The following is an 18,626-nucleotide window of genomic DNA, read 5'->3' as shown; positions in this document are numbered from 1 at the left end:
CTTAAGCAAGCTAGTGGGGCTTTTGAGAGCGAATATAACATAGGACCCTGGACCTGTTGGGCTGACAAACTTTTAAAAAAGATAAGACTGTTCCCCAGATAGAATTGCCAGATTTAGCAAATGTTTAGCAAATAAATGAAAATACAGAATATTCAGTTACATTTGAATGGTAAATAAATGGCAAATGATTTCTCTTATGTAGTATTTGGGACATACTTCTACTACAAAAGCATTTCTCGTTGATCTGAAATTCTAATTTAACTAGGTGTCTTGTATTTTATTTGGCAGCCCTGGTCCTGGGAAACAGGAATAGGAGGTCTCAGGGGAAAAGACCTTCTTGTAGATGGTCAGTCACCTCTTAATCTAAAAAAAAAGCAAGTCCCTTTCCTGATCTTTGTTTTTATTTTTAATGGATTATTTTATTGTCACTTGATTCAATTCCAAAAGCCTAACATTAGTAGAAAATTTACTCCTCTTGAATGATAAACTTCAGCACCTGAGACCATTCCCTCTGCTTGATTCCTGCCAGATACCCCACTTGGCTTCCCTGGTTTGCCCATTTTGTCCCATTCCTTTTATTTAATGAAGTTAATAAGTAACCTCTATGAAAATCCAGCTGGAGGAGGCTTGCCTCAGTAATCTTACCCTCACCTTTGATTTTTCTCATCCCTGGTCTATGTACTCTACCCACCGGCTGTGAACTGTCCTCAGGGACCAGTGACCAAGGTTAATGTCAGATGGATTCTCCTTCTACCTTCCAGGCTCTCCTTGCCTGCCATTATGGGATATAGGCCATTTTATCACTTTTTATAACCAGGCAACTCCTCCTCTTGGCTCCCACTCCCTCAAAAACAAAAACACTATTTTGCCCTCCATGGAAAGTTGCACAATGGATGTTTGGCCCTTCCCGACAATATGCAGCCTTGGTTCAGTTAGATCACAGAATATGCCTCTGGTGCAGAGCTCTATTCTGAGTTTAATGACAATTACCTCAGAAAGAGCTGTTTTCCACTTAAAGCTCAGGAATTTTGATGGCTCTTCTTTCTTTGATTCCCAGTGAATCCACTTTATTCTCTCCCACTTTCCCAATTTTCTCCCGCCGGGCCATCATCTGTTGGCCACTAGAAGACCAGAGAAAAGAATGGTAAAATATGCCCAGCAACAATTCTAGATAATCATTTATCATGATCATTCTGTGCAGCAGAACTTTTAAACTATCTTTCCTTCAGTTTTCATGGAGCCAAGACTAGACCTTCTGATGCCTGGTCCCAGTATAAGTGTCCATCCATCCATCCATGGCTTCTCCTTCCCAAAGAGAAGCTGGATTTGGTGACTCTGAGAAATAACAGTGTCATAATGACCCAAGACCCCTGCCTCTTATGATTTTTATCTGGGTTTACCTAAGACCAGACTTTCCTCACCTAAATCTCAATTGGCTGCTAGAAATCAGTGTGCCAGAGGGCATTTAGCATCACTGGCTCCTGGAGGCTTTCTGTTAGTCAGATGAAGCTAGAGTAAATAATCCATCCCTGGAATAATTGTTTAACCCAGAGGACCTACTTGCTCTTTTGTTATTCTGCCCTGAGCTCCTAAAAGTACTTCTTCAGAGGGAGAAGAGATTACTTTTAGCAAATAAAGAGTCAACTTCTGACTGTTAAATGTTATTTGTTTTATGACCCTTGAGAAGTCCATAGATCATTTGGAACTATTTGGATATCAAAGCAAAAATTGATAGAAGGTAATGGGATTTACCGGTTCTTACAGTTTTCTCTTTAGATCAAGTCCAACCTACCACCTGTTTTTTCTAAGTAAAGTTTTGAGGGAACATAGCCATACAAATTCATTTACATGTTGTCTATGGCTGTTTTTATGCCACAAGGCAGAGCTGAGTAATTGCAACAAAGCCTAGAATACTCACTGCTAGGCCATTTAGAGCAAGAGATTGCCAACCCCTAATCTAGAACAGTGGTTCTTAGCCCTGGTTGCACACTAGAGTCACTTTGAGAGCTTTTCAGAAATTATTTTGATGCACATATATACGTCATGTTCCCCCTCCCTTCTTCCTCGCCACGCTCCCCACACACATTCATGTAAGTGCTCACACACACAACTTGTCTCTTCCCTGCCCTACCCTGGGGGTCGGAGAGTTCCAGCTCTGGAATCCTGCTCCACCAGCCCAATGAGAAATAAGTGACATCTGAGAAAGCGAATGTCATCCCGTGGCCTAGAGCCGAAACATGGTTGTTAGAATTTCTGCTTTTTTGACTCCCTGAGCATTGCCAGTTTTCAACCAGGTCTGTTGTGAGTGCTCTCCAGAGCAACTGGGAAGCTGCCCAGCCTCCCTTTCCCCAAACTACTCCTGCTCCAAGAATGGGTCTCAGCCTATATTCCCACTGTTCAGGTGTTGTAACTCCTAGGCAGAGTTTCACATGACACAAGGTGACCCCACAAGAAGTGTGGTTTCAGGGCTTATGTCTTGTCTCTGAATAATTCTCATTTTTCTCTGGTGACCTTTGCAACTTTTCCACCTCATGTTTTGCCATCTGGCTGCCTTGTCAGGCTGTTGCCGCAAGAGACAACTAGGTGGCTTGCAGGGAAGTGGATGAGAGAGATTACATATCTGGGGCTTTCAGAAGGTTTTAAAAATACTGCTAAATAAACTCCTGTTTTCACACAGCACACCGTTCCGGAAGGCAAAAGCCTTATATGCCTGCAAAGCTGAACATGATTCAGAACTCTCGTTCACAGCAGGCACGGTCTTCGACAATGGTGAGTTTCTCATCCCCTTGCAGAGCTGTGGGAGGGGTAGGGGAGCAAAAAAAAAAAAAAAAAAAAAAAACCTGTAGTTTTCAAAGTTCCTACGAGGAAAAAAAAAATACAGTCTCTCTCTCTTGAATGGGAAAGACTGAAAAGAAGTGTGGTAGGGCGGCTAGGGGAGTAGCAGCGAGACTTCTAGAGGCACTATCAGGAGCAGGACAGTGTACAGAAGTCTTCACTTGGATAGACTCAGCCTCATGGAGCTGTATTGGACGTGAAAAGTGACTATGGGGGCACCTGGGTGGCTCAGTGGGTTAAAACCTCTGCCTTCAGCTCAGGTCATGATCCCAGGGTCCTGGGATAGAGCCCCGCATCGGGCTCTCTGCTCTGCAGGGGGCCTGCTTCTCTTCCTCTCTCTCTGCCTGCCTCTCTGCCTACTTGTGATCTCTCTGTCAAATAAATAAATAAAATATTTTTTAAAAAAACTTAAAAGAAAAAAAAAGTGACTGTGTACCTGGACAGGGCTCCACTCAGCACCTGGCAGTGGCTTTGAGAGTGTGGGAACTGGACAGAGGATAGGAGATAGCGGAGCAGAGAACAGGGATCTTGCAAGTGGCCGGCTCAGGGTGAAGACTGAAGCACGCAGGGTCTGTGCCTCTTCTCTTCCTGGGTTCAGTGGCATTCACTCTCCATAGCAGGTGAGGCTTATTTCCTGGCTAGCAGGGCACTGGGCAAGCTCGGGGTCAGTGAGCTTCCATGCAGCCATGCTTGTCCTCCCCCTGACTGTTGGGAGTGTAGAGTGGACTCCCTCGGGGCCATTTCCCAGCAGACTCCCAACTGTCCTGCTCAAGTATCCTGTGTGAAAATGGAGTCGTGGCACCCGCATGGTAGAACTGGGAACCAGTCTTACTTGCTGTACCTTTTTCTTGTTGGTTTTTGTTTGTTTTCCTCCCGAAAATAAGGAAAAGGTAGTATTTTTCAAAGTGACTATTGATGTCACAGTTGGTCGTAACTTACCATTTACCTAAGAGAAAAATCAGGATTCTGGGAAAAAGCCAGAGTCTTTGTTGTAGCTGAGATTTTTGCCAGATGAAGTTCTCCTTTGGGGTTAATCTTACTGGGTTCTTGGGTGAAAGGGTCCCTTCTTTTGCCCACAGGAGAAACCCAGAGCTGCTGCCTGATTTCAGGAAGCAGACATTTTCACGGGCTGCCTTCTTGACCTCCGGTGGCAGAGTTCCTGAGCAGGGCTGAGTGCCTGTCGCCCAAGCTCTCCCCTTCAGGGCTGAGTGCCCCACTTTGTCCTAGGTCACACCTCCTGCCACCTGCTCAAGAGCCAGAAATACAGAGCAGCCAAGGCCCCCATGTAGCACTGGAGTGCCTCAGCTCTAGATTCAGGCCACCAAAGTGCAAGTCCAGGCTCAACCACCTGCTTCTGTGTGAACTGCAGCAGTAACAAACTCTCTGTTTCTCAGTTCTGTCCCCTGCCACGTAAAGATAAGAGGGTTGTGAGGGAGAATTGCAGTAGTGCACATCACATATTTAAGAGCATACTCAACACATTAAGCATTCAGTGTTATTATCATGATGATGATTGCCATCATTATGCCCATCTAAGAGCCTGATGTTCTCATAGCTCACTGTGACCCTTTTATATTTGTCCCTCCTATAACACAGGCCTGGCTCTTGCCTGGTCAGTAGGTACCACACCTTGGCCCTCTGAGTCCTGGCTGTCTTTAGCAACCTCTAAGCCAAGTAAAGATGGACTCCTGGGGACAGTCTTGAGTGCACCTCCATGTGAAGGGGCAGCCCCCTGTTTGCCCAGCCCTGCATTCAGCATTGCAGAGATAATAATTAGGCATGGGGAGACAGGTCACAGAGCACCTGGGGGATTCCTAGGTCACACTAGGACCTTCTGAGCCTACAGGAGCTGGGGTGACCCTATGACTGTATGTGGCCTGCTGGGCGTGTGTCCTCTTGTATGGTCCTCTAAGCCCCAAAACACTGTCCTTAAACCTTGTCTCCATTAACTTTCACTTGGGTGCTTTACATATCTAAGTGCACAGCCAGCCAGCTGAGCTGCCTCTTCTGTCAGCAGCTGGAGCATTCCGGCCCTGGCAGACCTGAGGTGACATGGGTCTACGGAAGGCTGTCCAGAGCCATGTCATTGACAAGTGTGCTCTGCCTGAATAGGCCCACGTGGTGGAGTCCCATTGCAGCCCTAACATGACGCAGCGTTCCCAGCAGACAGACCTGCGTGGGCTGCATGCAGGCCTTCTGTGTCCTGCCCTGCCAGCAGGGGCAGGCCTTCTGCCTAGAGATGGGCAGGATTTGAGACATTCCCACGTTTACAGGTGAATCCAGAACTTAAAGTCTGTCCTCTGAACCCCAGTTCACTGCTCCTGTGGGCCAGGGACTGTCATGTTCCTATCAGCTATTCCCTGTGACTGCACAAAGGACCCCTGATCTTAGGGGAAAACTTGGTCTAAACTCTAAAAAGGTATGTGTATGTGTGTGTATCTTGTTTGTGACTCCTTTTTTCAAGGGCAACCCTCTTCCTTTTTTTCCCCCCCCAAACAACTTTCTTGAGATACCCACATACCATACAGTTTACCCATTTAAAATGTACAATTCTGTGGTTTTCAGTATATTTAGAGTTGTGCAACCATTACTGCTATCTAATTCCAGAATATCTTCATCACCCCCAACAGTGCCCCTTAGCAGCCATGCTCCATTTACCCCCAGTCCTCCCCCATTAGCCAGGAAACCACTCCTCTACTTTCTGTCATTATTAATTTGCCTGCCCTGGGTATTTCATATAAATGGACTTACACAGTATGTGGACTTTGTGACTGGCTCTTTCCACCTAGCATAGTATTTTCAAGGTTCATCCCTGTTGGAGTGTACATCAGGACTTCCTTCCTTTTTATTGCTAGGTAGTCTTCCCTTGTGTGGATATACCACATTTTATTTATCCACTCATCAGTTAATGGCATTTTGATTATTTCTACTTTTTGGCCGTGAGGAGCAATGCGGCTGTAACCATGCACGTACAGATTTTTGTGAGACACCTTTGAGATCTCTTGGTGGTAGACCTGGGTGAGGGCGGAGGTACTACTGGGTCCCACAGAAACTCAGTTAAACAGTTGAAGGAGCTGCCGGACTGTTCTACAGAGAGGTTGCTTCATGGCACCTTCCCACCTTTTTAAGTCTCCTTTTTGAAGCAGCTTAAGTAGGTAACCAAAGAGGAAGGAAAAGAAATCTAGGTGATTTTTAACTGCCAAGTCCTTTCCTTCCCTACGGGGTGCTCTGCCTAGCACGTCCTGGGACTGAGTGCACCACACAACTTGGTCATCATTGTAAATCCTATAATGATAAAGGAGAGCGGGAAAGAGGTTTGGTTTAAGAGTCAGAGACCTTATCCATGCCTTCCTGTGATCTCTGGGAGTCATGGCAGAGGTCATTGACATCAGCTTGTTTTTAACCAGGAATGCCCTTTCACATTCCCTGAGGAGCAAAAGGCAAAATGAAACCCCAAAGAAAACACCTCTCAGTGTTGACTGAGCTGCAGTCAAAGAAGGATCTGACAAAATGTGAATCCACTTTTTAAAGATTTACTTATTTATTTTATTTACTTATTTTATACTTATATATATTTATTTTATATAAATATTATATTTTATATTTATTTTATACTATATATATATTTACTTATTTTATTTTATTTACTTAGTTATTTATTTTAGAGAGAGAACAAGAGAGCATGCATGATGGGGGGGATGGCGCGGGGAATGGGGACATGCAGAGAAAGAGAATCCCAAGCAAGCAGACTCCCCATTGAGCAGGGAGCCAGGCTTGATCCCAGGATGGACCCTGAGATCACAACCTGAGATGAAACCAAAAGTCAACCAAAAGATGCTGAACTGACTGAGCCATCCAGGCACCCCATGAATACACTTTTTTGTGGTGATTCCTAGAAAAGGCTATACATACCCCATTTCCCCTCTCCCTTCACCTCTGTTGGAGAAATCAGGCATTACGGGAGAAAAAGCTGTTAGCATGTTAGGCAGGGACATCATTTCCCTTGTTCTCTCCCTTGCTAGTTTGTTTCTGGAGACATAAGGTAAGAGCTGTTTAAGTTGGATGCTCTGTAGCTGTGAGATTAAATCATCAGACCAATAGGAACAAGGTTTCTTAATGACAGGCTTCAAGAGTTCGAGTTCCTGTGTGTTGTCTTTTTCAGGATCAGGAAGAATGAATAAGGAGGAAGAAGGAGGGGCACCCTGAGGGGAAACTCTGTTATTTCGCAATGATTAATCAACAAGCCTTTGGATTCCAGGGGCCTGTGCTGTGAATCTGAGGTGGCTGCTCAGTCAGCTTTTGGACTTTGTGCAGGGGGGAATGGGTGTGCAATACTCGGAAATAACTCCACTGTCAGCCCTTGCCAGTCTACTAGGAAATAGCCCATTTCACCAGGAGCACCTCAGATAGTAACTGGAAAGAGAAATAAGTTGTGTTCTCAGGAACATTAGTCATTTTATGGCAATGTGATTAGTGGTACCTGGAAATTTCACATGGTAGTCACTAAAATTGGGTTCTTGGGATACTTCCCTCAAGATTTGAGGTGGGCTGGATCCATTCATTCCCAGGGTATGGGGTACTGCATGAGTGTAAGATCGGGCTGCCCTGGGTTTCCGCAATAGAGAACACCCTCCCAGGGGACCACTGAGCTATTCCACCGGTGGGGTTTTGGGGGGAGGTCCTCAGTGAAGTCTTTTGGACTCCACAGCTGTCTCTACTGGCAAATCCAAACACAAACCCAAGCCGCCTCCATCTCTTACCCAGGTGTTTCCACCAGCTACCTATATAGTTGTCACCTCAACTCTTGTCCCCATAACCCATTCTCTGTGCAGCAGCCAGAGTGATGTTTGGAAATCACACCATGTTATTCTGTTTCACATGCTCCTGGCCTCCCACAGTTATTGGTGAGTGCCTCCACAGACCAGCTCCTAACCACCGGCCCTTCCCTTCCTCACTCACTGACTGTTTTTGTAAATGAAATTTTACTGGAGCTTAGCTACCCATGCCTCTTTGTCTACATATTACCTATAGAGCTACAATGGCATAGTTGAGTAGAGACATACATTTACAATCTGGCTCTTTGAGAAAAATTTGCAGACCACTGTTGTGAAATCATACCAGGCATTCTGCCACCTTAGGACCTTTGCACTTGAATTATCTGCTGCCTGGCTAGCTCCTTTACATCCTTTAGGTTTTAGTTTTTTTGAGCTCCTCTCCATACCTGCATCCCTATCCCAGTCTCTCTCTCTTCCCTCGTCACTCCCTAAAATTATGTGCTTCTTTATTAATATATTGCCTTGATTCAAGAGCAGAATCCTTCTGCTTGCTCAGTACTGTGGTCCAGGGTTCCCTAGCACAGTGTCTGGCACAGGGTAAGTGCTTAATAAATGCTTGTTAAATGAGTAAATATATTCAGCTACACAAGAGTTTTTGCCTCTTCCAGCCAGTGCTGCTTCCTTTTGGAGCAGTCAGCCATTAGAGATCCTAGCCGCATGCTTGCTGCTTGTCCACAGTGAGAGAAGGAAAGGAGAGAGCATGAGTTGTGTGTTCAGGGGTGTAGGGAGTGTGTATGGCTGGAGCTGAGAGAAAGTGGTTGGCAGAAAGCACATCCATGTCAGCAGCAGCTTATATTAGATGCTTGCTGGGCTGGAGAGCTGCCTGGGCAACTCATGGAAACACTCCGTGTGTTTATATAGCACATTGGACATTGGTGCAATTCAGAAAGTTGGACACTGGCTCAGTTGAGCTCAACAAGTACTTATGAGCATCACTGAAGTCCAAAGCACTGGGCTAGGCAAAAGCTATAGTGGTTAGACCATAGCCTCTTTGGTCAGATGCCCTGGGTTCAGATCCACCTCCATTTCCCGTCAGCTTGTAATATTGGGCAAGATGCTTAAACTCTCTGAGCCTCAGTTTCTTATCAATAAAATGAGGCTAATAGCAGAATCAACTCCACAGTCATTCTGAAGATGAAAGGAGTTGGTACAGGCAAAGCATTAGCAAAAAGCCACCACTTGGCATGTACATATATATGTATATGTGCGTTCTTAGTATGTGCATATGTATCATTCTTATCCCCATATAAAGATCACATTCTCTGGTTGAATATAGGTGCAGTGGTTTGTAAAAGGGCATGGTCTCTGGAGTCAAACAAGCTGGGTTCAAACACTAGTTCTACCATTGTGATCCTGCTGTACAAATTAATTTATGTTCTGAGCCTTAATTTTCTCATCTGTAAAGTACAGATAGTAAAATGCAAGCTAGGATCTTTAGGATCAGATAAACTGATGTATGTCTAAAGCTCTCAGTCCATTGGCTCCTTCCCAGGCACTGTTAGCTTCTGTCATAATTCACCAGGCAGAGGGGAGTCACTGGGTGAGACAGTACAGACTAAGTGTCCTTTAAAAAAGGGGGAAGCAGGGGCGCCTGGGTGGCTCAGTGGGTTAAGCCGCTGCCTTCGGCTCGGGTCATGATCTCAGGGTCCTGGGATCGAGTCCCGCATCGGGCTCTCTGCTCAGCAGGGAGCCTGCTTCCCTCTCTCTCTCTCTGCCTGCCTCTCCATCTACTTGTGATTTCTCTCTGTCAAATAAATAAATAAAATCTTTAAAAAAAATAAAAAATAAAAAAAATAAAAAAGGGGGAAGCAAAGCTTAACACATTTAAACAATGTTAATAGGACCCATGAATAATGTATAGAACGTACCATGAGCATTCCAGGAGTTTGGAGAAAAGAGGGTACAGGTAGACCAGAATCCATGCCAGTATTTATGAAGGAAGTAGGGCTTCAACTGAGCCATGAAGTGGGAGGACAGGAAACAGAAGACAACAGAAGCTGGGAGGACATCTGATGGTGCCTCCCTCCTCTAGCAGTTAATGAGAATTTGCATTTTCTTATTACCACCCTCGTTACAGAGGCATTTTGGCACAGAAAAGTCATAACCCTTACTTTTCTTTGGATGAGTTAAAAAGACAGATCCCTGGGCCTCCCTCCTAGAGATTGTGTTTTAACTGGCATGCCTTAGGGTCCAAGACTGCAGTTTTAATAACCATCTAGGTGATTTGGGTGGTCTGCTACCATGCCTTGATGAACCCAGCTTGAAGACCCCCATGAATCCCAGTCTAACCTGAGGGCTGCACTGTCCCCTGCCGTCTCCTGTGACACAGCTCCTGTTCTTCAATATGGAGGACCTCCTTTATCCCTTCTCACTCTTCCCTTACTCTGCAAATTCCATTTTTAATGTTTGTAGACATTACTACCTCAACACCTGAGATGTGTTTGAACAGCTGGCCAGGAAGGGAGAATGTCTGAAAGTGAGGGACTACGTTTATCTGGTGGAGTAACAATTCAACTAGGAGCTCTGCTGTAAAGTGGAAGGGGTCTTTTTTTGTTTTTATTTTGTTTGGTTGGTTGGTTATTCTTTCTAGGTCTTTTATTTTGGGGAGTGAGTTTGTTTGTTTGTTTTGGTTCTGAACATTTGAGGTTCCCCTAAGCTTGGGTGGGTATTGAGACCAGGCCATTACTGGGAGAGAGCCTTGTTGAGTAGTCCAAGTGACTGGTGAAATGATGCAGGATCCGCTGTTGACTAGCCCAGCTGTGTCGTGGCTCTCTGCTGATTGCTTTCTCCATGCTGGCCCCTGGAACTTCACAAGAACTCACTGACAGAGTACCAGTTTATAGGTACAGAAATTAAGTGATCTTAACATTGTAAGCTGGGTGGCTGGGCAGAAGGCGGTGGTGTTGTTTGGGTGCTAGTATCTTAGAGGTAGGTTGAGAGTTTCATCATTGGAGAGGACGGATTGCTTTTAAGTTGTGTTGTGTTCTTCCGTGGCACTTTTCTTCCAGACTCCTCCTTGTGTGGGCGTCATGAATCTGAAGTACCCTTACTATTTCTGGTTTATTCATGAAGCCTAGTGATATAAAATTATGCAAGCATTGTCGAGGCCAACTAATAGATGTTTGAGCTTGTCTTTTCCTGAAGAAGCTTTCAAGATTACATTGACGTTGATCTCCTATAAGCCTCAATGTGTGTCCTTTTGCTACTCCCCCATTGCTTCCTTTTGTTTCTATACTTGCTTCTTTCCCTAAAAACTGAAACTAGAGTTATATAGTAGCAATGGGGGCGGAAATGCTTTTCTAAAACAAGCTCAGGAAGTCACTTAATTAGCCTAGGAAGGGAATAAGAGAAAATTCATTCTTTCCAAACAATCTCAGAAAATTGGACTTTTCCTAACACACTAAGAGCAAATACATTGCCGTTCCCATTAAGAGTGATCTGTATATTCCTAGTTTACAAGCATGAATATCCGCACGCCACCCCCCCCAGGTCCCGTGATTCCTTCTCTTTTTCCTCCTGCTATTGAACTTTGCAGACTCAGCTGGATTTTATATAATCTTTACAATATCACTAATTTCCATGAAGACGGATTGTGATAGCACAGAAATGAGTGGGTTTTTTTTGGGGGGGGGGGGATATTGAAAAATCAAAGAACTGGAGATTTTGAAAGTTGCAAGAAAGAGAGGAAGAAGACAGCTTTCAGTATCGTATGTAGGAGGGAGGAAAATTCTAGAGAACAGCAAAGAAAACTAAGGGTATGTGTGGAACCGAGAGGGGGCTGTTCAAAGGCTATGCAAAAAACCCAAACAGAATTTGCAGGGAGGTTGGAAGCAGAGGGTAAGGATTTAAAAGGAAGTGAAATTCATAATTAGATTAGTAAAATGCATGCTAGATAGCTTTAAAGATGAGTTCTTAGCATTCCTCCAAGGCACTCCACTGGGTACAAAGGCACTCCTGGGTAGGTAGATGGATTGGGTGGATGGATGGATAGATGGATGGATGGTTAGATAAATTTATGGATGGAGCACTGTAACTGACTTCTAACCTAAAAAAGTAGAGATTTGTCACCTCTTTCTGGTTTAAACCAGCAACTTCAGAAAGTCTAGGAAACTCCTAAAATTCTGTGTAAAATTTCAAACGTCTTTGTTTCCTTTTCTGTTACAAAGAACATTTGGAGTAACCTTTATTGAAAAACTTATGTCCCACAAAAAGTTAAGAAGCCCTGGTTTAAACAAGTCATTGGAAATGTGGAATATAACAAGCGATTGCACTCATTTGTTCTCATGTGCACACACATCTGCCACCTGCCCTACCTGTAACATCTTCTCTTCTCGCTCTCTCTCTCCCCTCTTCCGGTACAGTTCATCCATCTCAGGAGCCTGGCTGGTTGGAGGGGACTCTCGACGGAAAGACTGGCCTCATACCTGAGAACTACGTGGAGTTCCTCTAACTGGTGACCCCAGCAGACCTGCTGAGCTTTCCATGGTGTCCATGACAACTGCTGATTCCAGTGTTGTAGGCCATTTCTCTTTGCCACTGAGAAATGTGGGGTGATTGACTAAGTTACCACCTGTCAACACGAATGTTTCTATGAACTCTGGTGTCACCCATCCCCATGATCATGTCAGCTGGCATGTGGTGATACTGCACGGAACAGAAGTAAATCAGCAGGGGAGGCCATTTGATTTCGATAATCAAGAGAAAGGCTTACGAAGTCGTTCCTCTCATTTAGCTCCCTAAATAGGGAGCATTCATTTTGTTTCAATAGTCACCCAAATCCAAAAAAAAAAGTAAGAAAGATGTATGTAGTCTTCAAGAGCATGCAATGTAGCTAAGTCTAACAGGGCTGGACATTGGCTCTGAGGCCCAGGCTGGGCCCGTTGCTTCTGTTTACAGTAGATACTCTCTCTACTCCATCTCTAAATACTTGAGACCCACAGTGCTACAGGCAGCTGGGTCTGTCTGGTTGCATGCAGGAGAGAGAGGGGTTACAGCACTGTTTACATAAGATGCAATCTCTCACCATCTCCAAGCAGCCTTGGCCAAACATCAGCAGAATTCAGCTCAGTCCTCTCGTGCAAGGGAACACACCCCCACCTCCATGTTCCCCCTCCCAAGCTAGGAACTTCTTTGCCACCAAGAGCTGCCATCACCTCGTAACCACGGCAACCCAACCTACTCTGAAACCAAACCAAAAAAAAAAAAAAAAAAAACACTCTTTTTGCATGACATATTTTTTCTTCCCCCTTTTTGGTCATTTTTTGAATGATTTGCCAACCACCTGAAGCAGAAGTTCAAGGAATTAGAGTGGTCTGCTTGGGGCAGACAGAATAGCAGCTGGGAACTCTTTCCTTTCTGGTGAATTTTAGCAGCATCAGGATATATTTGGAACAAACTCTAGTAACCTCTTGAGATTAAATTATATACAGGCTTAATACTTCTGCTCTTCCATGCAACTAGTGTTTGCTTTCTAGGGGGCAATGTGCTGCCTCCTCAGGGGTGACATCCTCCCCTCCCCTCGACTTGTTCACTCATGGTCTCCCATTCCATGTCCCTTCTCCTGCCCTTGACTGCCTCTAGCCCCTCACTTACATTGGTGGTGCCCTGGGCTGCTGAGCACTGGTGCCCTGGCAGCTTTCAAGGATGATTCCCAGGCTAACTGTATGGCCTGTAGTTTTAAAGGATATATATGTTCACTGCCACTCAGAAAAAGGGAATTGTTTCTCAGGCTTTTGAGGCACAAGACTTAAATTGTAAGCCATTTTGATCCAGGAGAACAGCAAAAGGTTGGGGCTTGGAAGGTAGCATGGGTACCTTCTAAGAAAGAGAATTTCCTGGTCCAGAAGGGGCTGGGTCTTGTGCAAGACTGCCAGGAGTGGGGAAGTTGGGTCTGGATATATCACAGTCACTTGGCCTTCAAAGGAACAGAGTTCCCAGTATCTTCCACTTTAGAATGTCCTTGCAAGAGTGACTCTGGGCAGACAGACTCCAAACTAATGATGGACTCTTAAGCTCCCCAGGAGCCCCTCGGGTTGGCAGCATCGCCCCAGAGTGTTTCCTGCTTCTGGAACTCCTCTTTAGGGAAGTTGAAAGAAGAAAAGAAAAACTTGAATTGTGTTGAATTACTGTATCTTTTACTTTTTTTTTTTTTTTGAAAAGATAAACTTGTAAATAGAGTGATTTGAAATATTATATGGTGAAGTTTTATATTTGATAATCTTTAAGCTAGCACTCCACACATTTAAACTTTGATTGTTGAGTAGGTGTGTGTAAGAGGGAGAGAGAAGGCAAGGTTGAAGAGAGTCAGGGTCATCCCTTCTCTGGCCTTGAGGAAGGAGGACACATTTCTAGGGACTCTCTGCTGGCTCTTGTTGGTGGGCGTGACACACTGATGGTATTCGGTGGTCTTTATCCACCTGTGTTTTTGAGCTTTTCTTGGGCTTTGAATTTGGAGAGAGAAAGAGCATTTTCAGGCAATGGATTTTTCGAAGAATTCTTGCTCAGTAGTAAGATGAAGCTCAGGATTCAAATAAGTGGGGATAGGAGTTAGATTTTTTTTTTTTTTTTCATTTTTCTTCTCAGGTGTATTTCTTGGTACCCCAAGATGTCAGGACAGAAGGCGACGGGGCTGTCGCACGTTCCTTATATATTACTCCTCTGCACATCTTCCAAGGCTGTATACATGAGGCCAAGCTATTTTGTAAATGTCGTGTGTGTGTCTACGTTCTAGGAAAAACTGGCTTCTTAGGATCTTGGGTCCTCGGTATGCTGCTGCTTTCCCTTTCTTTCCTTTCTTTTTCATCTCAAGTTTCATATAACCCCAAAATAGAAGAAAAACTCCAAAAGGGATGTAGGCTGTGCTGTTGTTAGAGCTTTATAGATGACTTGAAGTTTAAAGGAGTTTCTCATTGTGATTCAGTTGATCAGCTCAAGGATTACCCAGCTATTATGCAAGAGTTCAACCAGCAGCAAGTGAGACACTACCACTACCAATTCAGAGAGCAAGAATTAAGACTGGATGAGACCAAGATAGGACTCAGCAAAGCTATCACTGAAAACCCAAGAAAGAACACAACTGGCTACACTTACTCCATGTAGACTTGGGACAGCTGCGGAAACTGTTCAGTGGGGCTTGCGGGGACAAGCATGGTCTGTGCTTTCTAAATGTCAGGAACCCCACATAATGTTGTTGTTGTTGTTGTTGTTTTTAACACATTTGATGTTTTAAATTGTCACCTGCCTTACTGGAACCTTAACTAGAGCTAACATGGAGGAGCAGAAGGCCCAGGCTGTGATTTGGGAGCTCCTCACTGAAGCATAGCTGTCAACACTTGGCCCCAGCTTGACCACTTGGAAGCCTGTCCCTCCCTCTTCAGTTGGCTCTGATTTGAAGCCGGAGGGAAATGGAACTGCCGCCAACGCGAATTTTTAGGTAGACCCCTTCCCAGCTTCCCTGTGGCCATGCTGGGGCTGTGACAGATGGCTGCTCTGCTCCCTTTCCCCAGCCAGGCTCACCTCCTCCTCATTTGTTGCAGAACTGGAGATACCATTAAGAATATGAGCCAAGAAACAGGGAAGGAATTTGATGACTAAAAGGAGGCTTTACTCTCTTTACTGTCTATGCCCCTCTCCCATTCCTAATTCTGCTCAAATAGGGAACTTTGGGGCAGATTAGGAGAGTGAACAAGGTATCAAAATGGAGGACTGTGGACCAAGATCCTGAGCTTTCCCAGGAACCTTGTGTTTCTTCTGTAAGGCACTTCGGTGATGCACACAGAGCCCGAATCTTTACTTGGGCATCATGATTCGTCTCACTCGTCCATCAGGTACTCAAAGAAGTCCATAGCTACAGAATTCCATGCTGTGAAAGATACTAGTTTCAAATCCCTGCCCCCAAATCCCTTGCTCAAGATATTCTCTTTTGTGTTCAAAAATCAATGTATAGGGACGGACCCTGTATAGCACAGCCTTCCTTAGTATCTTATAATTGGAGCCAGTTTCTCGCTTAGTGTTTTAATATTTCTGCAGCCAATATGCATTTACTTCTGTCAGACCAAACTGTCTTTTACAACGTAATTCTAGTTCATTCCCTTTTGCTGAGTGCTTTTTGGACAGAGAGGCAAACAGAAAGAAGCTAAGCAATCAAGCATTGGCAGGTTGGCATCAGCAGGACAGAGCCATGCTACTGACAAGACTATTTCAGGCATTCCCAGGACTCCACAGTTTGTGTGCCATGCCTGTAGCTCAGAGGGAAGTCCTTTTACAAACTGCATCTCCTGACAACAGCAAGCCCAGTCACCCCAGAAGTTCTGTCTTGACTACAGAGACTGCAAAAACATCTATGGTTGAAGCATGGGGAGACAGAAATAACCAGCTAAAGGTAATTTGCTCCCCTATTCATGAGTCTTTATTGGTACCTTTCATCCTCTGGCTTCTGTTTCCAAAAGCAAGTCTAGACCAACAGTTTCATAGACAACAGGAGTCCCAGGTACAACAGTGGCCACCATGGCACTCAGAGTTTGCCCTAGTACAGAATATTTTATGAGTAACCATATTACTGCAGTAGGTAGCCAGCCTTGAAGAAACCAAGTAACTACCTAACTTTAAAAGGAATGTCCCAGGTATTCTATCTCCAGAGTTATCTGTCATCTTTGGCAAACTTGACAGTAATCAATTACCTAGACAACCTTGCCCCACATGTCTTTTAAGGCAACTGGGTGTCCTCTCACACACCCTTAGCTGGTGTTTAAAAAATTCATCTCGCGTTCAAATGTGTTTGGCAGCCATGCTGATCAGCTGGGTGCTGAACCACTTCTCTGTAATTGTAGCATCAAAATGACAACAGCAGAGCAATGAACCTTGCACAATCCTACAGCATGCCTGAGACGAGACTCCCAACAAGTAGTAATTAGCTTTTCTCCTTTCGCCGCCTACAGTGCTTATCTAACTAAAGAACTTCCCAAAGCAGAGGGAGAGACCATACAGAGAATCCAGATGTCATTCAGAGCCGCCAGCCCTGGCTGAAATGTGGTCTTCTGATGGAAGTGCTGTATTCTGGAGTGAAAAGGCTTGGATGTCAAGTAGTGCAGGGAGTGGAGAAAAAGAGAAAAGTAAACCACACTGAAGAACTGGGTGGGGGGGGTGCTGGTTAGGAGGAATAAATATAGTTCTTAATGGGGAAAGATCGACTACAGAAAAAGTTCACAACTGATATTTTTATAAAAGTTTTAATAGCACTCTACAAATGGAAATGCCTTTCAAGGTAGAATGCTATAGTGACAAAAGCCTTGGGGTAGTCCTAGACCCATATAAGAATAGCAATTACTATTACATGAAAATTCTTTTGAGTGTAATCAGAACCAGAGTATCGATAATCAAAAATGTCCAATTTCCCTGAAGCAGTCCTGGAGGGGTCAAGACATTCTACAAAGTTGTCCCTACAGACACCTAAGAGCAACTCCCTTGGGTATCCAGATGCCAGGATCACGCTGGTACCTGTGGAAAGAGGTTCATGTGGTGACTAAAGTGTCTGTGTATTAGTGTGTGTTTATCGCACACACATCTACATCAGTAAAGACACAGACACTCATGTAGATACCCACAGAAGCTGGCAGCCGCTGAGACTTGGCAGCCTATTAAGATTTCAAATTGGAGAACAAGAGAAACGAGAGGCTGTTGATTGTCAAAATGATCAAAGATGTAAATTAAGTGCCATTTTAAAACTTCATATTTATCAAATGGTTACTATCTACAGCTGTATTCCTTATTAACTTATTAAACGTCGTGTAGGAAAACAGATCAGACTCATAAACCTTTAGTAGCTACTACTAGGCTAGTAGTCACAAGCACTCTAAAAGACATTTTGTCCATATTTTGGAGAAGAAAATATTTGCATGTTTATCTCCTAATTTAGGCTACCTTTGAGTATACTGTAAAGTGCTGTGTGATAGATTATCAATAAAGTACTTAAAAATGGCACTTTAATTTTTTTTAAACCATAAATTATGCACTGTTTTAAACTTCAGTATTGAATATTGACTGGTGTGTAGAATCCAATTCTGTAATTAAAAAGTAATTTGTGACTAGAATAGAACTTTTTCTCTGTTCTTAGTAAAATAGTCTTGCCGTGTTGAGGCTGTTTTTTTTTTTTAAATGTGCTTTTGCGTCACTAAGTGTATCTGTAAGGAAAATCCAGTTTCTGTTGAGTGGCCTCTGAAACTTGGCTTTCTTTCATTTGCTTGGTTTATGTGACAATCCTTATGAAACGAGTGGAAGTATGATTTTTGAATTAAATGACTTTTCCATTTGGTGGCATGTTTGTTTCTTGAGTTTCTGATAAAGTTTTGACATGATGCCTATTTTCATATTTCTTCAAATAAGAGTGTAAAGACATGCTCACAGTTCCAGGTCTGGGTCCCTGTGGTCGCTGGGAACAACCGCAGTGCTGATTTTTGACCTGCTGTGGAGAGCTTCGCTTTCTTTTAGGAAAGAGCTAATGCTAGTGAACTTGAGGAGCTATGAAGCATATCAACCAAGCCCTGGAAATCCATATTCTACTTAATGTTTCTGACTTTATCTCCTGGAAGCTATAGTTGTTTTTATTCTTCCTGAATTCGGTTTTCAAAACCACTCTTTTGTGAAAGTTCATTATACCATGTGGGATAGTCAAAGAGCCACAACACAGGCAGTCCTCCCACAAGCTCAGTGTGTCCCACAGGTTTGTACATCATTTGTTTAGAACTTGTAACATGTCCCAGGCTGGCTTCTATTACTGAGTCTTCTCATTCATCATGTTCCTTCCAGACATATTCAGAGTTGCAACCCGGAACCCAGGTTTATAACGGACTTCCCACCTTCTGTTGTGAGCACAGAGGGCTCAGAAGGAGAGGGCAGGAGGAGACGCTGGCAGAGGAGGAGGAGAGTGGGGCTCCCTGCTGCCTGGTTTTTGGGGGTGCC

The 18,626-nt window shown here is 44.2% G+C and overlaps 1 protein-coding gene across 4 annotated transcripts in view; it reads left to right on the top strand.

Moving 5' to 3' along the window:
• Positions 1-17,978, top strand: part of ARHGAP26 (Rho GTPase activating protein 26) — a 436,434-nt gene extending 418,456 nt beyond the window's left edge. For all 4 annotated transcript variants that reach the window (XM_032336318.1, XM_032336320.1, XM_032336319.1 and 1 more), the window contains 2 exons: positions 2,678-2,769; positions 12,032-17,978. In XM_032336318.1, the coding sequence (XP_032192209.1) occupies positions 2,678-2,769; positions 12,032-12,120 (181 nt within the window). In that variant the 3' untranslated portion in view covers positions 12,121-17,978. The remainder of the gene's footprint in view (positions 1-2,677; positions 2,770-12,031) is intronic.
• Positions 17,979-18,626: the final 648 nt, after the last annotated feature.

The sequence above is a fragment of the Mustela erminea genome, chromosome 3, assembly GCF_009829155.1.
Source record: "Mustela erminea isolate mMusErm1 chromosome 3, mMusErm1.Pri, whole genome shotgun sequence".
Taxonomy (NCBI): domain Eukaryota; kingdom Metazoa; phylum Chordata; class Mammalia; order Carnivora; family Mustelidae; genus Mustela; species Mustela erminea.
The sequence above is the reverse complement of the archived record's forward strand: the minus strand, read 5'-3'. Positions and strand labels throughout refer to the sequence as shown.